At 41.0% G+C, this 23,594-nt stretch overlaps 1 protein-coding gene across 1 annotated transcript; it reads right to left on the reverse strand.

The window, feature by feature from the left end:
• Positions 1–942: 942 nt before the first annotated feature.
• MAP1B (microtubule associated protein 1B) lies at positions 943–19,607 on the reverse strand. Its single transcript, XM_026057409.1, has 6 exons — positions 19,554–19,607; positions 15,587–15,727; positions 6,632–11,877; positions 5,223–6,529; positions 2,750–2,988; positions 943–1,615 (listed from the first exon to the last, which is right to left on the reverse strand). Exons 2-6 carry the CDS (start codon positions 15,716–15,718, stop codon positions 1,460–1,462), a joined length of 7,080 nt encoding a protein of 2,359 aa, XP_025913194.1. The 5' UTR covers positions 15,719–15,727; positions 19,554–19,607; the 3' UTR covers positions 943–1,459.
• Between the last annotated feature and the right edge of the window lie 3,987 nt (positions 19,608–23,594).

Here is a 23,594-nt window from a genome sequence, read left to right on the forward strand (position 1 = left end):
TTTTCAATAAATGTTACCACAATATCCATTCTCACCAGAACCTTAAACAACATTATTCATTTATCTTATAAAACTACTAAAAAAAATTGCCTTCACCTGAAATTTTTTTCTTTGCATTTTCCTGTAAATGAAAACTTTTGTTAAAAATTCATCTATTAAAAGTTCACACAGCACTAAAAAAAAAGGATCTGTACATTTGTTCCCATATTCACTCTTAAATTAAACAAAATAAGGTAAGACAAAGGAATATTGAATACTGTACAGACTCACAGGTAACCTTTTTCATCATCCTGAATGTTTCACCAAGTTTTGCAACTCTGATACTGGACACCACTTCAATCTTGCTTCCACAGTACAAAAGAAGCTTTCAGAAAAAATGCTTGTCTTGCCTTGTTCAGCTGTCCAGGTGCATCAATGAAGTGATCACATAACTAACACACGTAATTCATAGCACCAAGCCGTTTGACCAGTCAGATAGGCTTCTAGTACCACACATGCACACTCACACTTCTTTACTGGTGTAACTATGATCCTACACAGATGTTTTATAAACTTGCTGTCTCAACATTAAAAAATAAGTGCATCAAGTTTCTTTGTACATTCAAGTCACTTTCTAAGGCAAATTGTCTACTGTATGTACTCCCAACTGCTTTGGTATTTTGCTTCAGCTAATTGACTGTTGATGTGGGTGTTTAAGCATGTGGACTGGTCAATTCTGAGTTTAGTAAGTGGATTTTCACTGGGAGCATGCCTTAGACCAACATGTCTGCATGTGGAAAGAAAGGTTTTCAAATTCTGAATGGGGTTCAAACTACTTGCATATTTGGTCTATGATTGTTATGGCATGTCAGTATGCAGAGTTCAAATTAAAGTGGATAACTGCTAATGAGTGTTTAGGTTGTACGTCCCTTCCTAGCCACATTCTCTTTCTTTTTATTTTCCAGCTAACTTAATTCTGTAAAGTAAGGACCCCCTTTGCAATAGCTCAGATAGATTGATATAAATTTAAAACTTTCTTTTCATGTTAGAGCATAAGCAGACTGCAGTAAGCGATACATCTATTGCCATGAGACTAATGCAGATCTAATTATTTATTACTTTCTCCTCCTACCCCTCTCTCTCTTTCTCTCTCTCTGTGTTTCTTTAGAGGGCAAATGCCTCTACCTGGCAGAAGTCAGTTGGGGTTGCTAGTGCATGGTTTCCAAATGTTCAGCAGAGATGAAACTGGATCTGTTTTTTCGCAGTAATTTGAACCCTACTATGGGAATACTGTTACTTCCCTTAGCAATCAGCAAAGACTGAAAAATAATAGTGATTTGCATCACCTTGACACAGTATAGCATTTGGCAGGTATATAGTTCAGCAGTTGAAATAGATGGGTTGAAATTTTAGAAAAGGTGTTTTCAAATTGAAGAATTTCTGGAAACAAAGTTTAATGTTGTGGTGCATGGTCTTGTTCTTACAGTTCAATCTTGCATGCAGGAAAAGATTCATCTTGCATAACAACAGTGCTGCTGCTTGCCAAAACCATGATGTTGAGGTCCTGCTGTTTCTCATGGGTCTCTTGGTACCATTCCCTCATCACTTCTGAGTCATGGGTTGGGATTAAGGTCACCTACAACAGAAAACAGGAGAACTCCTGAGGAATGGACAGTGATAAGAAAAACATCTTTTAAGAAGTCCCAACCAGCAAGCATTTCCCTTTTGGAAAGAGTGGATCTTTATGCAATAAATACCCAAATAAGTGGATGGATAAGAGAAAATAATTAAATGCATAGATAGGAAAAAATAACCATAAAGAAGCATTTTATCAAAATAAAAACTTGTTTCTGTAAGGTGCTGAGATGTAGCTTTCCAGAGAAGTAGCAGTCTGTAGTCTGCATTGATATCTTTTCAGATTATGACAAAGAATTTTTATTTGTGTGTTATGTCAGAAGGGCATATGAAGTTTCCAAGTGTACATGCTAACTATATATAAACCATGAAACATTCACTTCTTCTCTCCTGCTTACAAACTGTAAGGTTTCCAAACTTGGATCCTATATGGTATAGTAATAAGATCAAATAGTATTCAAATACAGTTAAGCCAAATGGCGCTGTAAACCAGGAGTTCCCAACTGTTTTGGATTGAGTTTCACTCTCATTTCCTTCCTCAGATTTCTTGTTGAGGTCCCCGGAGTTTAAAGGGGATACACTACTTCTGAGATGTTCCTGGGACTGACGGGGGAAGGCTTGGGGTCATAGTTGTTGGAAATCGTGCTATAGGTATGATAGCACAGATGAGGAGAACGGTTTGGGGGGAGTGAAGGAAGGAAGGTGATGTGCTGTAGAAAGCYGTCCCTTCCTCTCCCTCCTGGTTGCTGTTTTTGCAGTGCTCACTCAAGAAGAAAGGGCAGCAGCACTAGTAGAGGCCCAGGACAACAGGCTGAACAGGCAGCTTGGGGGCAGCGAATGGTGCCCAGCATCAAACCAGGCAAGCGCTGCCACTACTGTGAGGAGCAGGCAAGTCTGAGCCAGATCTGTGGCTGCTGTTTTATTCTCCAGGAAGAGATCAGAAGAACCAGAAATGGGGGCGCTGCCAGGTAAGGTCCACTCTAAGCTTCACCCTTGTGTCCTCTCACATCACTAGTGAACAAGGCGCCCTGGCTGCAAACCCCTGCTCTGAGCAGCCGCAGYCTGCTCTTGCTTCCTGTAGTTGTTTCCCAGAGAAGTTTAAATTTCCATGTAGAAACACTAGAGAAGAGCATACCTGCATGTTACTCTCCCACTGGGCCTTGCCCTCCAGCAAGGAGTCCAGAACAGCCCTACTCGGCTCCTCAGCAGCAGCATCGTTCCCGCTCACCACATAGTAGGATGACCGGACCCTCTTGAAAAACTCAACATCAACATTCTTGCTATTGCTGTGGTTGGGGATGTACACCAGATCCAAATACACTGGAGGTCCTGGAGGCACAGCTGTTGATTTTGTCAACTTACTGTTTGCGGGTCCTTTGAAAATCAAACAAGAATATATCACAGACTGGTTGAAAAGATGCATTTATTAATTACCATTATAATTGCTGAGGTGATATTCCCTAAAATAGTTCGTCTTGGTTAAGCATCACATAGCTACAGCTGTACTTCTGTGTCCTCTGAAACAATTATGCTGTTACCCTCCTACATCTAATGACATGTTCCAGTCTAGTTGTATCTAAATCATAACTGTACTGGTAGGAAAAAAATCTGAATAAATGCAACTAATTATATAATGCAATAAAAATTCACTACCACATATAACCAGCAATTGACTGAGCCTTTCCCAATAATATGCTACTATTATTCAACAATTACTATGAAGGGCTATGATTACTGAATTACCATATAATGAATGGGAGTATTATTTTCCAAGTTAAGAAGTACAGCTTTTTGAAAGACTGGGGGATGCATGATTATAACACAACCCCAGCACTTTGCTCCTGGGGTCATACAGGAAGAAAGGCAGGTTTGAAGCAGTCTTGAGTTTTGGGGTATCAGGGTGTAACAAGGCTTAGTAGCTGTTGACTGTCTTACAGCTACATCAGAAAGCTCCTATATGTAAGCAGAAGAGAGGAAAGGAGGCACTTGAGAGGACAGAAGTTTCACTGCAGTTACTTCAGGGAACTAAGAACAAGTGCTTGCTTGCCTGCTGCATCCTTATCTGCACATATAAATTAGTCATTTATCACAAAAACGAGGTAGGGGGAGCATGTTTTTGCTACTGTATCTTAGTGTAATACCTGCTCTAAGAAGAGCTTCAGTCAAAAGGAAGTTTAAAGTTTAAATATGCACATAAAAATACTATAACAGATTCTGCTTTTGCTATGAACTGGCCATCAGAATTTGATCAATGATTGTATTCAGATGATCACCACTGATATTTTATTAGCCTCTTCATGATGTTACAGAGGATGACGTTTGGTAAACTAACTTATCTGAGCAAAACACTTTATTTTAGGGTCATATATTGTAAGGCCAGGAAAGTCCATTGCAATTGTCTAATGTGACCTGCTGTTCATCATACACCAATATGCCAAATAAGCATCATAATATGATGGGATTTCCTGAATTAGAAATTTTTAAACTATTGGGTATGTTACAAAATCATCTTTTATCATGATAAAATTTGTGATACATTTTTTCTGAAGTGTGGATACAAACAGTAAATATAATACTAAACGTGAAATTTTACATTTAAATGCCAATATCAAATAGAGCCTTGGTTTCAGCTCTAGCATATACCTGAAAAGTATGCTTCAAGGAAGACAAATCTAATATAGAGCTAAAGTGCTGGAGATGTGTAAGGTATGAGGAACCATACTGCTGTTTTGAAAAGCATCTATTAACAGAGACATGGACACTATGGTGTAAGAAAGGAACGGTGGACAGCATAAAATGGAGAGGCTACAGAGAGCTGAATGCTGGTTTGCTTCCACTGAATCCTAGACCTGCTGCTTGTAAAAAGCTTTCAGTAGAACATTGGTCCTGACAACTGCAAAATCAAAGGATCTTCAAAATACTCTGYAACAAGAGCTGCAGGAAACAACATATTAGCACAATGCCTCCTTGAATAATCTAATTCATATTTTATTACTACTTAGTGTACACAACAGTCATTCAAAATGACATTAACTTCCGATATGTTTAGTCATCACTGATGGCATAAGACTTTAACTGGATTATGTGATGTACATGCTTTTGTCACTGAAAGTGCTCTTACTACTGTTTCAATTAAAAAAAAAATCTTTTTCAAACTAATCCAGCAAAGTAATGAAAACATCCAATGTCTATAGAACTTCTGCCTCTCATAATATTCARTTGTATTTGTTTTAGTTAAGAGTATTGTGTCTGAATGATTCTTAAAATGAAAAAGTGGCTCATTTTACTAATTTCACTTCACCTACAGCAGTACTTTCAATTATATTGATTGGCCTAACAATTTAGACAACTAGTATTAAGCTTTTCATATTTGATACTCTTGCTCTAAGTCTTTACATCTGAGCAAACTGACACAACAAGTCTCTCAGATAACAAAAGCTAATTCATTGAATTCCATTCATTTAAGTGTGGCTGTTATGTGCTGGATTTCATTCAAAACATGGACTTTTGGGAGGGTTGTGCCATGATCTCAACTGATATAAAGCAACCTAATTTAACTGCAACYACTAAGAAAACCTTAACACTAGGGAGTTCTTATCTGTCTTTACCTGTAGTTGCAGTCTTCACTGACTTGGACGTTGTTGAATTTGCTGCATTTTTGGTGTCCTTATCTTTCTCTTCCACTCGAGACTTTACTTCTGGATTTGAGATATTTTTGGTTGCCTTCTCAACAGACTCCTTCTTTTTTGGAGAAGCCATTTTGGAAATTTTGTCCAAAGATTCTTTTACAGCTGGCTTTGGGGAAGCCACTTGTTTTGATTTACCATCACTTTTTTTAGCAGGAGAGGAAGACTTGGTCTTAGTACCCTGTTTTTTTGTTTTTGTCTTTTCTTTGAGGTCCTTCTTCAAAGGTTTGCCCAAGTTCTGGTCAACAGGCAAAGCCTCTGGATCAACCATGGAGACGTCAGGGTGCCTAGGGGAAGGGCTGCGATCTTGCATTGGGACAGGCGGAGGGTCAATGTGCTTGTAYGTAATTGTCTTGTCCGTTGGAATGGTTTCTGACTCATCTTCAGAGTCAATGTTAGCATCTGCAGTGATGGAAGGGCATTCTTCTGTCTCTGGAGGAACATCTGAGTCAGTCTGAGATGGGGCAGACTCGCTTACTGATGTGGGAGGTGTTTCATCACACTGCCGTGCTGGCAGTTTTCCACCAGAAGGYGGCTGGGCTCCCCCAGATTGAGTTAATGGCTTTTCTTGATCTTGAGACTGTTCTTCACTTGCAAACCACTCTAGGGGATTTGGGTTGATAAATGAGGGTGAAAGTTCAGTTTTAGGGTGTTTATATTCACAGGAGGACACAAGGCATAAATCAACATCTTGACGGGATTCTGCTAATGATTTTCCTGGAGTAAAATGTCCACTTGCTTCATAGGAATAGCTAGTAGCTTCAGGTGACCTGGTGGCTTTCCCAGTTGTCTCAAATGAGTAATCTGTGGCTTCAGGTGACCTGCTGGCTTTCCCAGTTGTCTCAAATGAGTAATCTGTAGCTTCAGGTGATCTAGTAGCTTTTCCAGTTGTTTCATAGGAGTAAGCCATGGCCTCAGGTGACCTGGTGGTTCTCCCTGTTGTCTCATAGCAGTAGCTAATGGCTTCTGGTGACTTAGTGGTTTTCCCTGTTGTCTCAAAAGAGTAATCCACAGCATCAGGTGATCTGGTGGCTTTTCCAGTTCTCTCATGGGAATAATCTGTGACCTCAAGTGATGTAGTGGTTTTCCCAATTATCTCATAGGAATAATTTGTGGCCTCGGGTGATCTGGTGGTTTTTCCTATTATCTCATAGGAATAATCTGTGGCCTCAGGTGATCTGGTGGTTTTCCCTATTGTCTCATAGGAGTAATCTGTGGCCTCAGGTGATCTGGTGGTTTTCCCTGTTGTCCCATAGGAATAATCTGTGGCCCCAGGTGATCTAGTGGTTTTCCCCATTGTCTCATAGGAGTAATCTGTGGCCTCAGGTGACCTTGTAGTTTTCCCTGTTGCCTCATAGGAATAATCTGTGGCCTGAGGTGATCTAGTAGATTTTCCAATTGCCTCATAAGAGTAGCTAATATCCTCCGGTGATCTTGTAGTTTTCTCAGTTGCCTCATAAGAGTAACTAAGTTCTTCTGGTGACCTGCTGCTTTTCTCCGAATCTTCTTTTTCTGGAGTGGCTAAAGGTTCTGGACTATGCTTTGTTAGCGGTTCTTGTAATGTGCCAGCCTTATAGCCAAATGCTTTGTCAGAGGACACTTGCAGTGACAATGATGATGCGTGACTTGCTGACATTGCTTCTGTGACTGCAGGAGGTGAATCTGGAAAACTAGGAGAGTATAGAGGAGACGATTCCCTTGGAGTTAATGGAGATAGATCAGACTTTGGTGACAGCTTTTCTCCTAGGCCCTGCACCTTTTCTGAGGTAAAAGAATGTGGTGACAAATCTCTGGGTGGAACAGCACCTGAAAAAGTTTCCTCTGGCAGTGGTGAAGTTACCTGGGAAGGTGTATGAGCTGATGAAGTGGAGGATGAAGCTTCAATTTGAGAAACTGAAATAATTTCTGAAATATCCTTCTCCTGAGAGTAAGATGTTTGCTCAACAGGGGAAATCTTCTGTGCAAAAGTAGGCTCCTGTATATCTGAAGGGCTATAATCTACTTCAGTTGGTCCATTTTCAGATATGTGATGAATRCTAGTGCCTACAGTAGGATATTCTGGAGACTGTCTACTAAAGTCCATCGCTAAAGACTGCTCAGGGGACTCTTGACCAAATTCTACTGACATAGTTGACTGCTCAGGAGACCTAAGATCGTGCACTGGTGTTCTGGACTTTGCAGTTCTAGGAGAGAAATCTGGTGGAGAAATTGACATGGGCCTTGGGCACTCTTCCTTAGATGGAGACATTTCTGTTTCCTGAAATGTCGTTGGTGTTTGTACAACTGACACTGAAAGAGAATCATCAACTTCTGTAGAGTGAGGGGATCCAACCTCAGCATGCAAAGAAGGAGATACGTCATCAGTAGTTGGTTCTGGAAATGAACTAGTAGCAACAGATGCTGTAGAGACAGAAGCAACTCCTTCTATATGGGAATAGGTATCTTCTGCTACAACCTCATCAACAGGTGTTGCAGACTTGTCCGAAACAGTGCCTTCAGAAATTGACATTTTGGTGTCTTCTTTTAAGGAACCAAACTGACTGATATCTATTTGAGTAGGTGAGAGATCACCTGCTAACTTCCGCTCATCCAAGACCAGTGAAGACTGAGAGCTGCTGGGCTCTGTATCCTCCATTTTCCTTTCTAGGCTGAAGCCTTCTTTAATTGCCATGAATTCCAGGCTTTTTTCATCCTGTTTTTCTTGGAAAAGGCCCACAGGGCTGGCTTCAGAAGTTGGGCTAATCTGAACAGGTGATTTTTCCTTTTCAGTTTTCCCCTCAGAAGGACTTTCATAATCTCTGGCAGGAGACTTTACATCAGCACTCAAAAATGTATCATAAGAGGTTTCTGAACCTATCAATGGTGGACTCCGTAAAGGAGAGAGAACTTTTTCAATAGGAGATTCTGAATCTGGCACAGGCTCATCCATAGGACTTATTCTGGGTTTTGCAGACTCATCTTTGACTTCACTGAATTCAAAGCTAACTGGAGCTTCTCCTGACTTTTCAGTGAGTTCAGAAGAAAGCTGACTGGATTTTTCATCAGTGGGAGACTGATAATAAGGTGTGTGGCCAGCACTACCAGCAGCAGACTGTGAGGGAGATGCTACTTCTAATGTTTTATCTTCAGGGCTTGCACAGTGCTCTTCAGTTACTTCTTGTTGTGCATCAGGCAATGTAGCAACGGGGACAGGCTCAGCTGAGACCTTGATCTCATTGGGAGTGAGGGAAAAGTTCACACTCCGTTCACCCAGTGGTGTTTTGGCAACTGGTGATGGAGGGGACAAACTCTCAGCTGGACTCTTGGTTAGACTATGTTTTCCACCAACATCTTCTGGACAGGTTTCTTTGATTTCTAATTTGGCAGTGCCTTGGATTTCACTTTCTTTTTGCCGGTATACTTCTTGGAAGGCAGATTTGCAGAATTTGTCTTCCTCTAATGAAGAAGGTGGCGAGATGGTAGAAGCAGAAGCATTATAGTCTTTACCTTCTGTGGCCTCTGTTTTGGATCCTTCAGATAATCCATTGAAAGCATCCAGAAGTGGAGAGAGTTTAGGTCTACTAAACTCTTGAGAGTACAGTGATGTCTCATATTTGGTAATGTTCACATACTCCTGAGAAGGTGACTCACTTTCCTCATTGTTAGTTTCATCACTCATGACATCCCGGGGTGTAGACATTTCATCCATTGGAGTTGGTTCACTAGATATTTCAATGGTAGACTGTGTATAACCTGAAGTAGCAGTGAATTCTTCAGGTTGATCTTCTCTATTTTCTTCATCAGAAACAGTGGCTTCACTTTCTGAACCACCAGGTAATGTCTCATCATGGATAGAAGAAGCCGGCTCAACTGCTGGAGACTGAGGTTCTGAGAGTTTAGTTGGTGTAACTATGAGTAGGCCATATTTATCTTCAACTTCACCAGCTTCTGCAGCTTTGTCTACCACAGCCATCACATAATCTTCTTCAGCTTCTATTTTTTCAGTCTCCTCTTCATCCCTGACATCTTCTGCTTTGTCTTCCTCCTCTTCTTCAGTCTCTTCAGTTTCTGCCTTTTCCACTGCTTCTTCCCTGTCTTCCTCAGCCCGTTCATCTGATGCCTCGTAGTCTGCCTTTTCAATGTATTTTTCATCTTTAATTCTAGCATCCGCTTCAGCCAGTATTTCTTCCGAACTCTCTTCCATTTTTCTTACTTCCTCCATATACTGTTTTGTGGTGTCCAGTGGTGTCTTTTCTTCCTCATCTTCTCCTCGTTCTTCAGCTTCTTCCGTCTCTGCCTTTTCTTCATAGTCCCCTGCTTCAGATGATTCCTCCAAGCCAGTTCCTTCATCTTCAAACTTCTCATTGTCATCAACCCTGTGCTTTTCCACAGGTTCCAGTTCTTCAGGTGTTTGTTCACATTCACCCTCAGCTTCTGTGGTAGTTATGCCTTCATCAGAGGACTCAGCAGGTCCTTCATTATCTAATTTTTCTTTTTGGACTGTGCCTGTGAGTTTCAGTTCATCCTCTATGAGTGCAACTTGAGGTTTTGTTTCTTTTACTGTTTCTACTTCTTCAGCTTTTAATTCTTCAAAGTCCTTTGTTAAATCCTCTGGTGAAGACATGAGGGATCTCTCAGCTTCAAGTTCTTTTCCATTAGCTGCAATTTCTGCAGCTGCTACTGTTGCTACAGTTGTGGCAGCGGCTCCAACTGCAGCAAGGGCAGCTTGCGCTCCATTGACTTTGATCTCCTTCTTCACAGTCTTAATTTTCCCCTTTTCCTTTGGTTTTCCAGCAGGTACTGGTTCTTTCTTAGCAGGTTCCTCCTTCTTTTGTGGTTTAGGCTTTGCTGCTGGTTTTTTGGCTTCAGTTGAAAGAGTAGATGTCTTCTTTGTTTCTTTAGGGAGCTTTTTGATGTCCTTTTTGGCTTCTTTTTCTTCCTTCTTAATTTCCTTCTTCTCTTCTTTTTTAGCTTCCTTTTTAGCTTCCTTTGGTGGAGCTTCTTTCTTCACTTCCTTTTTAGTTTCTTTCTTCTCTTCCTTYTTCACCTCTTTTTTAACTTCTTTCTTGATCTCTTCTTTTTTGGGTTTTTCCTCTTTTTTGATGGGTGTTTTCTCCTCTTTTTTAGAAACCTCTTTCTTTGGTTTTTCTTTCTCCTCTTTCTTTTCTTCAGGTTTTGCTTTGACTTCTTTTTTCACTGGCTTCTCCTTTGCCACTTTTGGTTTTACATCTGCAGCTTGTTTTTCAGCAGTTTCAGGTTTCACTAACTGCTCTTCTTTACTTGTTACATCTTTTTCTGCCACTACAGGTTTGGTCTCCACTTTCGCTGGCTTCTCTTTTTTAACTGGAACTTTTTCTTTGCTTTCTACTTTCTGAGGCTTTTCTGGTGCAGGACTAGGTTTTGGTGGTTCTAGTGTTTCTTCTTTTGATTCTTTTCTGACTGTCTTGCTTGGTGGTGTCTTTGCAGCAGGCTTAAGACTCTCCTTGCTGTCTGTTCGTTGTTTCAACTTTGCTTGTTTCACAGCTGGACTAGCGATGTTCCCAGTTAAGTCTTTCTGTGTAACCATTGGTTGTTTAAGGAAGTCTAAATGTCTGAGTTTTTCCAGTCCTTCTAGAATATTATATTGGGTACTGTTTCCAGGAAACAAAACTCGAATAATTTTTTCTGCAGGATTAGCTGGATGCCACACAATCAGGGATGAGACAGAGGTGAAATAGGACAGTGGAATATCTACTTCTTGGCCATTTGGTAGCAGGAATTCAGCTTTATCTTTATTAGTCCCACTCCACTGTTGCATAAAATATTGCATCTCTTTGCTGTTTTTGACAGGATTAAGCACATACATCTCAAGTTTGCCAACTCCCATTTTCTGAAATAAAATGATGGGGTCAATGGTATTTCCTACATTTCTAAAAAGAGGCTCTGGTTTCATAGACAATTTATTTAAATACTGGAGAGTAAAACAAGCTTCTTCTACACTCCTTTTTACTCTAAAGTTAGGATCAAGGTTCTTCAGGTTTTCAGGTACATTGAGGAATACAACTCCTAAATCAGGTGAGATCAGATTTTTCATCCAGTCACTGTTGGTCGTAGACCCTTGGGACTGTTCCTCTTCTAATTCAGCTATCTTTCGCTGAAGCATGCTATTGATTCCTGGCAGGTTATCATCTCCAATGTGAGTGAGAAGAATAGAATCGACTCTGTCCAAATGTCGGATAAGTTTCCAGAAGCAAGATTTTCTTTCAGATCCTCCATTGATAAGCATGTTGAATCCATTCACTGCAAACAATGCAGAGTCCCCTCTTCCACCCGGAAAAATATAACAGCAGGGTTTGGAGAGTTTCAAAAAGCCTCCTGAGGTTGGAGGTTCCAAAATGTCAAAGGGTGATGGCACTTCTACTGATTCTGACAGATACTCTGTGAATTCAGAGAGTCCTTCCATTTCAGGCAAAATGGAAGCTGAGTTGAGTTTAATGTTAATAAAGTCTTGAAGGTTGTGTCTGTCAAGGTTGGAATTTTTCCAGTCCCCTTCTTCAGGGCAGAAGAGAGTTAAGCTGGCTTTGTTGGCAGGGTGTGTAGTGCTTAATAACTCACCAATCTATGGATGTAAAACAAAAAGACAAAAAGGTGCAAGTAAATTCATTTTTTCTGACAATTAATGTCAAAAGGCAATATATCCTGACCAGAAAAAACCTTTTTCATTCACTTTTGCACTGGTGAGTACCAGTTATAGAAGCTAAGGGAACCTGTTGCTATAATTAGTCCACTACTGTATTTTTTAAATACAAAGGAGCCACTTATTTGTGGTTCCTTCCTCAATGTCCAAAGGAGGAAAGTACCCCAAGGTTTCCCTTTCCCTCCTCCATCCTTTATAGAAAGCTTTTATGAGGACTATGGAGTTAACACTATATCAGCAATGTCACTGTCTTTGCCAATGGCTCATGAGTCTCTACACTGCCCCAAACCATCCAGAAGAGCTGGCCAAACACCTAAGGGAAACAGCACACCCTCAGGCAATATCTGCAGCCCAGGGGAGGCAGGTGTCCCCTGGAGCAGGTTGCCTTCTTCACCCCTCCTCACACGTGCTGTGCTCCACAACACCATTGTTATTTCAATTTTTTCTGCAGTCTGGCTCCTGAAAAGCCAGCAGGAAATTAGGTAAATGCAGCCCACTTCTATTTGCTCTTAACAAAGATACCACCAAATTATGTAAACCTCTTCTTTAAAAAAAGTAATTCAGACATAAATGCCAGTACAAAATATGCCTACACAGCATCTTGCAAAATACTGCAACCTTCTTTGCAGAGACTCGGTTGTCAGTTCAAGCTATAAGAACAGTTGCCATAAAGATGATTTAGACTAATTTGAAAGTCTTGGACCACAGACTGAATCATCAAAAGAAATGGACATACACAAAATTAATTATGTTTGATTGCAGAAGATCTCTGTGGGCCTCTGAGTGTGTGTATCTAGGTTTCCTTTTTTTGTGTTACATAATTTATTTTCAGCATTTACCAAAAATAAAACTCAATAAAGATGCAGTGGCTGTTATCCAAACAAAAATAATCCACCCAATACTGAAATAAAGCAGAAAATAAATATTTTTTATGTTCCTTTGTCAGCCTTACTTAGTATCCAAACCATCTGACAGGAGTATAAATAAATCTCACCCAAATGTCAGACATGGCTTTGTCTGGAAAAGAGCAGAGAAAAAACAGAACAAAATAAAACGAGTAAATGCAGAATAGGATAAAAGATAAGGAAAACAGGAGAACCATTCCAATTGTTTATTACAGAAATAAGAAAAAARGACAGAAGGGCAGTTAAGGGAGGACAGGCATCTTCTGTTAATGCTCAGCACAGACAACAGCTCTGAAAAGGATTTAGGGTCTTGAGTGTACTCCTTATGCTGTATCTCTGGTCAGGGTTGAAAACACGTTATTAGGGAGAGACAAAAGTAGGACCAAGATCTCTTCATTTGGATGAAAGTCTGCCACATACATAAGGAGATAACTTGAGTACAGACCATTTTTCACGTAAGACCAATTTTCCAGCAAGATGAAAAATTATATGGTAATATATTGGGCTACTGAATATATTGGGCCAAGGTTTAGGGTTAGTCCTATTCCATTTATATAATACCGTACTTGACTTTCTGCTTCATGCTTCTAGATTCTAAACTCTGTTTGCTCCTAAAGGTTGGCATGCCTAATACAGACAGTATTAAGGCACTAGGAGCACAGGCAACTGAAAAGTTGGTGAAAAGCTATACCAACGATTGTACCTGTTAGGAATAGCAAGTTCAGGAACGCCTCAGAAAAGGCTTTAATGGATTTGTATTTCAAATGATAACACAATGAACATTGACACTTTCACTGCTTCAACTATTTGATAATGCTTTTGGACATCTCAGTTACATTATTACCATGGCATTGACTTCAGTAGTGACTGGGAAGGATGAATGTGGCCCGCTGTTGCTGTTCGTAGGTTTTGGGCCCAACACTAGTCCCAGTTACTTCTGTACAGTCTCCCACAGCTTAAAAGAGACTGCAGAGGACTGCTCATTATCTTTTGGTTGAAAGTCACCCTGGGACCAAGGAAGTATCTTTGTTTGTGAACCTGATCATCTTTTGAAGCACTAAGATACATCTGCAGAGGAATTCTGAAGTTTTAAAGGTGTTGTGGCTGGTGATGGCAAACAGCAAGTCAGCAAGTCAGATTGTTTCATATCCTGGGGACCACAAAGGTAAAAAGAATGGTTTTCATCTGCAAGCTGTTGCTGCAGAGGCAGGGAATGGGACATACTTATTTTCCTATATGTACATCCCATGACCATAGTTCAGGTTTGGTCCAGAAAAATAAAAATGGACAGAGCGCAGAAGTATTAACTTTAACTAACATTCATCAAACTTCACTGTGTTAATGGGTCAGCAGAGCACAGGAATTTATTCTTCTAACCACTAGTTAGAAAACTGCTAACCACTTTTTTCTAGCACTGATTTCTAACCTTGTTTCTTATTTGTGGTCTCCTAAAAATTTCCCACTAATGGTATACTAACTCTTTAAGAAATGTCACATACACAGCCTGCAGCACAGCAAATACAGTCTTCTTTTGCGTAGTTACCTTTTGTGAAATCTTGTAGAAGCAGTGAACAAATGTCCAAGGCTTCAGAGACAATAAGCTGGAAGTGACCRCATTAAAACCACCATGCTGGCCGCTTGGTGAGCATGCTGCCCCCAGCAGAGACAAGCCAAGCGAGCCTTTTCCGCGACGGTGGAGCGTGCCCTGCATGCGCACCGGTGCCGACAGTCCCTCAGCTGCTCTCACTCATATGCCAACATCACTGCGCCACTCCCCAGCCAACACTTTGGCTTCCTAACTGTAATCGTAGGATTTGCCCCAAGTTTAGCAGGTAACCATAAAACAGTTATGTCTTGTTAACTAGCCAGAGATGCAAGAAGCTGCAGTTTGCAGTTTTACAGAACTGTAACTCTTCGAACTGACGGTGACTTTTAGGGGTCACGTCCCTGTCAGAGACCAGGGATCCAACTCTTGCCCCAGCTGTACCACCATATGCTGAACAAAAGGCTTTGAGAAAAGGATCAAATAGATACAATAAGGTTACACGGGGACTCCTGCAAACCCTGTGTTTTCAGTGCTGAGCTTTCAAATCTCACCCTACTGAAATGCTTGTAATTAAATTTGGATACTAAAWTCCCAGGGATGCAACCATATAGTTTATTTAAATATATACTTTACACAGGAGCCAAATTAAGTGTGACAGCTTGTTTACTATGGGTTCCTGCCCTATGGGAGCTTTCAGACACAGTACATTAAGCAAGACAACAAAATAACAAGTCATGAAACAAATGGCATTAAATATTGGTAGACTTCATGGTTTGACATTTATATTTCTGGCATGTGAAAATTACAAGATTTACAGAATTGATTGGCCAAATTTTAAATACTACAGCAAAGAAGCAAAGCAGGTAGGTGGTGAAAAAACTACAGCCATTCCAACAGACAGCCTCTGTCTTATTTAATTGTTTAAAGGTTCCTTGGTTTTCTGTTTCTTAAAGTTATAATTTAATTCCCCAAATTAAAATGTTATTCTTTTGTTAAGCAACTTACATCAAAACTAAAGTAAATTAAATGAATGCTTTGAAGGAAAGTCTATAACAAAGAGTAAGGAGCATCAGCATCAAGCTGTCAGTGCTAACTAAATTAATAGAGATGGCCATTTTTAGTCTTCTAAAAATGTGTGCCACCACATGACAATGTATGGAAGACACTTTTTGGTACACACCTCTTGATCCGTGAAGATCTCAATGAAGTTCTGGAAGGAGAAGGACCCTGACTGAAGAATGAGTTCTCCTGTGTTTTCAAAGCACTGTCCAGTGAGCACAAGGAGCTTGTGTCTTGCAGCATCTGTGATCATTAAACGCACCTACAGTGAAGAAGAGAAGCATATCAGTAATGGGAGTTACCATGCGTTGCTATATTCCTCTGAGAACACGCAGTTTACCTTGCTTAATTTAAAACCCATTTTACATGACAGTCTCCCAGGACTGATGAAATATTATCTAGTTACAGTGCTGTTTACAAAAGACAGTAAGAAAGGAGCAAAAGGGCGAAAAGGGGGCACAGGAAGTGACTACAGAGAAGACTCAATGAACAAACCAAACTAATGACATGGAAAAAAGAGCAAGGAGCAGAAGAGAATAAAATTTGAATGAAAAAGTAATAATTACAATGAACAAACATTTCTTGTATAACTCTTAGCAGATTTTAACAGCACTGCATCAGGGCCACCTTGGCCAATTGCCCCATATGGTAATGAGGGACACCTGTGTGTGTCAGCCTCAGAGCCTCAGTTTTTGGAAGGCTGTTCTTCTTTTCCCAATGTACAGCATTACTTGTCATTTAGATGCAAAAATATCACTGAAAACAGCCACAGATCAAACAGAAAAATGGCACATTTGGACTGTTGTTCTGTTATAACTTGAATCATCTACAAAGTTAAAGGACAATTCAGCTTCACCACAATCATGAATTTGAACTTCAAATACTCAGATACAGTAATACACACCATTTACATATCATGATGTCACTAATTATGGACACCAACTTTTTAAAATGTGCCAGCACAAGATCTTTTTTCAAAACATTTTAGTAAATTATGTGGATGCATGATGGCTCAAAGGAGATTGCTGCTGACCTTCTTCTGAATTTTGAAATAACTCCTAAATATTTCAAAGTATATTTTCTTTACTTTCCTTGACCCTCACTACAGCTAATAATTCCTGCTTCCCCCTAGGGGGAAATTTACTTGTATGTTAAATAAAATCCATATATCTAGAAATCTTCTGTTGGATGAATTCAATCTAAGTCCAAACAAAACCTTTGCAAGATTCTCTATTATTAAACAAACTCTTTGAAAATATTTCCAAGGTCTTGTCCAAACTGAAAATCAATTCACRTTAAGGTAAGGTATGAACTTCAAGTGCAGTAATTCCTCCATTCAAGGAGGATTAAGTTAAAGCAGAAGAGGACACTGATTCCAGAACAGGACTATCCATGTATTAAGCCAAATGAGAACAGTTTACCTGAAACAACTCCACATGTAGATATTGCATCCAAACTCCATCTCCATAGAGATGACATAATCACCTCAGCTCTCCTAGTAAGCCACTCTTTCAAATTTATATATTGATTGTTAAGCAACCAATTGTTCTAAATAATTCCCTCTCACGCCAGGAAGGCTGAGCCAGGAAGGCTTGACCTAAATCTCTGCTCAACAACTAAGATTGTTGTAAAAGCAGAAAAGAGCCACTGAAGAGTATGGATCTGAAAGATGCTCCCAACTCTACCACATCTTCCTTTTTATTTTATTAAATAAGTAGCCTTAACTTAGAGCAGTAGAAAGTTCCTTTAATTAAAAGCAGGCCTAAATGCTGGTTTATCACTAATTGTACCAGATGATTAAAAATGCAACAATATCCTTGCTGGATCAAGTCAATCTATTTGCACTTCAAACAAGAACATAGATAAATGCAGCTGGTTGTCTGATGTGTGTTGCTGAAATCTTGCCTGTTTTAGTTGTATTAAAACCATAAAAGAACTGGCTTCCTCTTCTATTTTTTCCCCTGGTTGCTGGCAGCAGTTCTGGGCAGTCTGCCAACTTATGTATAAAATCACCAGCTTTTCCAACAGCAAAATTACTTCCTGACTTGTGAATCACTGATATGTGACTGTCATATAATTCCCTTCAACCTATTTTATTAATTGATGGTGAAATAGGCTCTGCAGAGCTAGAAAACTATGGTAGGAAAAAAAGTAAATAAATGCTTGCAGATTACAGAGCATAATATATGATATACATGAAAGAACCTCAAGAGATACATAAATTGTGTGTCTGGGTATAATGAAGGCTTCCTGGGGGACTACCAGAATCTTGTCAGCTGATTTCACAATGATTACATTTAAGAAGAAATGTGTTAAAGTGATCATTCTGCTCAACTTTACCCTTGGCTGAAGTCCCAAATTGTTTAAAGTAAGTGGATAGCAAGATGTAGCCTCAGTCAAAATTGAGTTAAAGACAGAGCATGAACAGAGACAGGAGAGTAAGGAGATCAGGAGCTTCCAAGATTTACGGTATAACGTGTTAGAGCAATGGAGTGGAGTCTTCTAAAAAAGGAAGTAACTGTTCATGGGGTTTTCAGAAACTTGCTTTTTTTGGGCAGCTGTGATCTCTCTCCCTTTGGCCTTCTCTCTTTTGGGAAATATTTGGCAGCTGACTGAACATGACAGGAGTCTTGGGTAGAATCATGCTCAGGCAACCAACAGTATGGCTATTACCAGCCTCATTAGCAGTACTGGAATTTCTTTTAACATCCTTGCCTTTGTTTCTCCTGAACTCATAGATTCAATTTCCTGTTCTGATGAAGTAAGAACTCCATGGTATATCACTGTCTCCCCAGATGCAACCTGGAAAACTCTTGAGATGAGAAACTAAATCTCCTACTTGTCTTAATGGGCAAAGCATGTCTATTCCAATCCATGATTTAATTCCCCTGCCTCTTTCCTATCTCCTTTTTTGGCTTTTGTCCAGTGAGAGTCTGGCTTAGGCAGCCAAGGTAAATCTCAGCTTGTAACTTCTGCTGTGACCAGTTTGGCGAGACGAAAGCAAAGCAAAGATTGCCTCCCAAAGACTAAGGGGAGGAAATTAACAGTAACCTAGCCAAACATCCCCCAGAGCCAAAGGAGTAAAGACAGGGTTCAGAAGTCATTAATYGGCTTCAGACCATGTACTTTCACATGGTCATCCATCAAAGGAATGACAAGCAACGGCGACAGAAACAGCATTTCTGTTCTGTTGGCCATTCTTTCTGCTCCCACTACCACCACCCTTTTGCCACTCTTACTTTCTTCTGAAAGCCACTGTAGATGGGATATTAATAAAGAACTTCAGAGCTACCACCCAGTTTGTTTTGTTCCAAGTACCAATGCAATGTCAGCGATTTTCTAGTACAGTATTAAAATAAACGAGCTGCCGTTAACTATGACTTGCTTAATTTTTAAAAATTTACACTTTCCATTTGTTTTAGTGTTTTTCCTCCTCTTTGTGTTTAATATTACATAAAGTTGATAAAAATTAGATTTTTGACAAAGTACTAGAAGCAGGGTCACTTCATTTCCCAACAGGAAGCTTACCCTGCTAGTGCTTTCCAGCACTGGCTAGCAATGTGTCTCTTCTAGTGAGTTCATGAGGAGCTGGCAACCCTTCTCTGGGGCATTCTCCACAGCCCATTTATCACATCATACTTTTTTTTTGAGGGAAAGGTAGATCACATAGATCTACACAGAATGACCATCATATAGATGGCAATTCTTCTCAAATACCTAAATTTGTGTCAGGTGACCTGGTTTCTTTTTAGRCACTTTTTCATGTTTAAAATGAACTTCCAGAGCTACCAAGCAATAGAGGGGCAGAAGAAAAGCAGAAGCAATCTCACTGCAGCTGCCTCCACTCTGTTGGAAAGGGGATCAGTGGGTTACGAGAGAAGCAGGGCTGAGAACAGAGGTGTTTGTCTGTCCTTTGCCTTTGACGTTCCATCATGAGGCAAGGAAACCAGAAAGAAAATCAAAGAATGAGGTTTTTGTTGATGTTCCCTCCTAACACGTCCTTCCATCCACTGTCAGGACCTGCTCTCATCTTGTCCACGTAATGGAGCTTTCATGACAATCCAGTGAAATACTTCTGACTGACTTACCTCAGTGCTAACTGCTTCATCTGAGGGATTGATCAGGACTACAGTTTCTAAGACATCACTTCTGTGGTGAAGAATTTTTTGACCTGCAAGCACAGAGAGGAGAGAAAAAAAGAAAAGAAATTAAACTAAACCAGCAACCCAGTATTGTTTAAACCAGCGCTTTCTTTCAACTAGTTATGCATCCTACTGCAAGACAAGTCTCAGGCAGGTTACCCAGAGCAGAGCACACCAGCCATAGTAACTGTTACTGGCTCATGTGTTCAGAAACACCACCAGTATTTGTCCACTGGGGCAGAAACACCCCTCTAGAAATTCAAGGTAATGAAAACCAGCTGGCAGCAGCACTGGGGCCTGCCCTGTCCTCCTGCCAGGGGGCTCCTGGTTCCTCGACAGGGCCTTGCTGACCCGGTGCGGGCCAGGACTAGTGTGACTGGCACCAGCTGAGGATCCGGCCCTGCACTTTTATGGACATATCTGCACCACCGATGCAGCTGAGGCTACAGGACTGTGTAGCATGCCCAGCTGGTTTTACACAAGCTTTTCCAGGAACCATTAGCAGAGCATCGGCAGCAGCAGGAAAGCCGGCATGGGCAGCACCCATCCCCCGTGAGAAGCACAGCAAGCGCTGGGGCCTGACACTGCACCAACCATCACCGCTAGCAGGGGTGATCTGCGGGAGCAGAGCAGGGGACCGCGGCCRTCCCAGGGACTCGGCACCGCATGCTGCACCCCTGCACCGCCCGTGAGCTCAGTCTCGCCCTGGAGGAGCTGCTGGAGCCAAGCAGCCCCCACCCCAACTGCAGGTGCCCCACAGCACCAACCTAACCCGCTTAAACCCGCCAGCAATACGGGCCCACCCTACCAAAACGCCACTTCCAGCCTTGCACCGCCACTGATTAATGTTGGGATACTGTGAGAAATACTCCCAGTCACAATGGCAGGATACTTGCCACATCCCTCTACTGTGCTGCTTGATCTTTCTGCCTCTTACAAAAACTGTAACAGGCAATGTCATACAACAAGAGCGAACAGACATCCAAAATACGGTTAGTTCCTAAATGAATAACGTCTGGGTAATTTTTGGTGCAGCCTCACAGTCCATTGGCTTTCCTACTTGGTAGTTAGTCTGGCTCTGTATTTAATAGTGATATTCATCTGACTGGGAGTGGATGCCAGAAAAACACAAAAGGACTCTTGACATTTTTTTTCTTATGGTAATTGGCAAGTTCTTATCAGGGTCTCTTTCTATGAGAACTGCAGTGAGATTAATTAGCGGCCGTATTGTCATTCAGAAACCCTGCCTGGTAATTAATCCAAAAACCAGAATAGCTGTCTCTTCCAAGCAAACTGCTTGGTGTAATATTAATTAATTAAAATAATTAATTGCACTTAAAAGGAAGTATGAGGGACACAGAACAAGTCACCTATTTGCCAACTTGAAAAAATCCCCCTGTAAAGAGACTTAAAATAACAACACTGATAATCGTAGTCATGAAAAGAGCTCTGCATTCCTGCAAGCACAAGGGCAGGACTGCTGCAGCCTGAGACGGTGGGCAGCAAGCTGTTCCCACAGTCCCGGCRGCTTGCGGCTGGATGAGCTCCTGCCTGGCCTCCCCGCCGGGCCCGTGCCCACCCTGCACACCTCTTCCTTGCCCTGCCACCCAGCAGGGAGAAAAAAGCAGCAYGCAGCTCACTGCGGGTACAGTTTGCCAACTCTTCTGCTGTTGCAAACAGAGATGCAGATACTAGGATTAGCCGAGTGGAAAGTCGCACTCAGCAGCCCCAGAACAGAGGAGATACTTTCTGCCCTGGGTGGAAGATGTGTCGCGTTGCTCTCCACTCACTGCCTCAGGCTGGCGCGTGGGGTATTTGTCAACTGTTTCTGGAAAAGCTGCATGCATCTTCCATTGCCAAAGGGACACCATGTGAGAAGTCTTCAGGGAATAGGCAGCTAACGAAGAAATGTGGGTGACTAGTAAAATTAGTCTTTTGAAGCAAAGAACAGGAGGTAGAACAGCAAAACCAAAGAGGAAAAGAAAAGAAGTCTCTGTCTTCACAGGAGCAGGAAGAAAGAAAAATTCAGAAGAGAYTCAGGAAGGAATGTAAATCTTTGAAAGTGAAGGTGAAGGAAAAAAGAATGTCCTAATGTAAAATGTGAGATGGGGTTGTCGTCTACTCTGTCTTGCCCATGACAACGTGTAGAGACCTTCGGCTAGTAAACGAAGTCACTTAAAGWAATCTAGTTTTCTTAGCACCTATTCTTTTTGGTGTTGTTTTTTTCTTTATTGAAAGAAAGAGACAGACTGTATATTAATGACAGGGGAGGAGGGTAGGTCTCACCCTGCAACATCCAGTTCTGGCATTACCCTTGTAATTCAATTTATTTTAATAGCTCTGCTTCCTTGCCTGACAGGAATGCATATATAAGGCTATATTCAATAAAACATCCAGATGGCTGTGTTAGCACAGACTCCTTCAGAGGATGCCCTATGATCTGATATTTTACTTATTCTGCAGGCTTTCCTCAAGTGAAGAGATTAGGCAGAGTTTACTGAATCTGGTCTTTAGTGCTGGGAGGGAAATGAAAGAAATTGTCACCCTTTAGTTGCCATAGAAATTTCTTGTGTAAAGGTTTGTGACAAGGAACAAATACTTTGCTTCAGGCCAGACTAAGCCTGCCTATACGATCGGATGTTAATACATTAAAGAAAGGTAGGAAAGAAAAGCAGTAATCCACATAGCAAGATAGACAAAGATGTATAGTTTCCACCTGACTCAAAGTACCAACTTTGGGCTTCACTGAAGCTACTCCAAGTCATATTTGCATAGCTGGAACGGATTTGACCCACAGAGTGCTGCCCAACACTGACCAGGGTTGAGTAGGCCCTGTACTTCCATGGGGCCCACAACCAGCTCCCAGCAGTTAGGCCATTTCCAGAGGCAAGCGAGCCAGTTTGCGTGATATACACGTGGCTATTCAGAGCTGTATGTGTGACTTTCTCCCTCTCATACTCCTTAGTGTGAACATGTGTTACTGCTTATTACACAGGGTAGAGACTGAGCTCTGACAGTGTGAGCCATTACAAGCACTTCCATCTCATGTAAAACTTCAGAAAAGTCTCTCTTTGCTGTTCTTGGTAACATAGGCCTATGACACTGCTTGAGAAATAAATAAAGAATACATCTTTCATTAAAACTGTCGACAACATTGTAAGAGCAGCACAGACTTACTGCTCACATTAATACTCCAAAATGCTCAGTCAGAATGAAGGAAAAGCTCCCACTCCCATGGGAACAATTTTATGGAACAGAAACAAAGAATCACAGTGCAGGATTAGAAAGTGGTAACAGCATTTCAGAAACTGGAAAGAGATTGCAACTTATTAAACTATACATGGAGCTGGAGAATCTGAGACTTTTGTAGAAGACTGGGGGTTGCCTTGAATGAACTCTACTTGATTGTTACAGCAAATCTTTATACATTTCCTAAAACATTTTTCTGGAGTGTCAGAGTAAGAAGGAAGACACTTCCAGGTTGCATGGAAGTGGTTAGATTTTGCCCACTTTGGGTTTCTGGAAGGCAAGTAAGTTCTAGCTAAAGAATTCAAGAAATAAAGATTAATTCTGTTTGGAAGAAAACTGCGTATCTGCTCATCCTTGATTTTATTAAATAAAGCTTCAAATTAAAAACAGCTATTCATAAAGAGTCTTGGCAGCTGTTTGATTCAGAACCAGTCCAACAGAGATGAGAAGTAAATACCCTGTGACAGTTGCTTAAAGGGTGAATCCCATGTGTATCATCCCAGTTTCTATGGTCACAGGATCACATTGCTCATCCACTCAGCCAAATATCGATGTCATTTACACTAGGATTATTGAGATGAGGATGGTGTTAGTAACACTTTCTACAGAACCAGCTGAAGTTTCCTTACTCATACACAGTTGATCTTTTCAGGCCAATCAAGCAGCATGGGCCTGATGCCCACTTCTAACAGTGATTGTATTGCAGCTCATTTTGTGCAAACGTAAAATGTAAATGAA

This window comes from Apteryx rowi, unplaced genomic scaffold (assembly GCF_003343035.1).
Source record: "Apteryx rowi isolate R43461 unplaced genomic scaffold, aptRow1 scaffold_139, whole genome shotgun sequence".
NCBI classification, from domain to species: domain Eukaryota; kingdom Metazoa; phylum Chordata; class Aves; order Apterygiformes; family Apterygidae; genus Apteryx; species Apteryx rowi.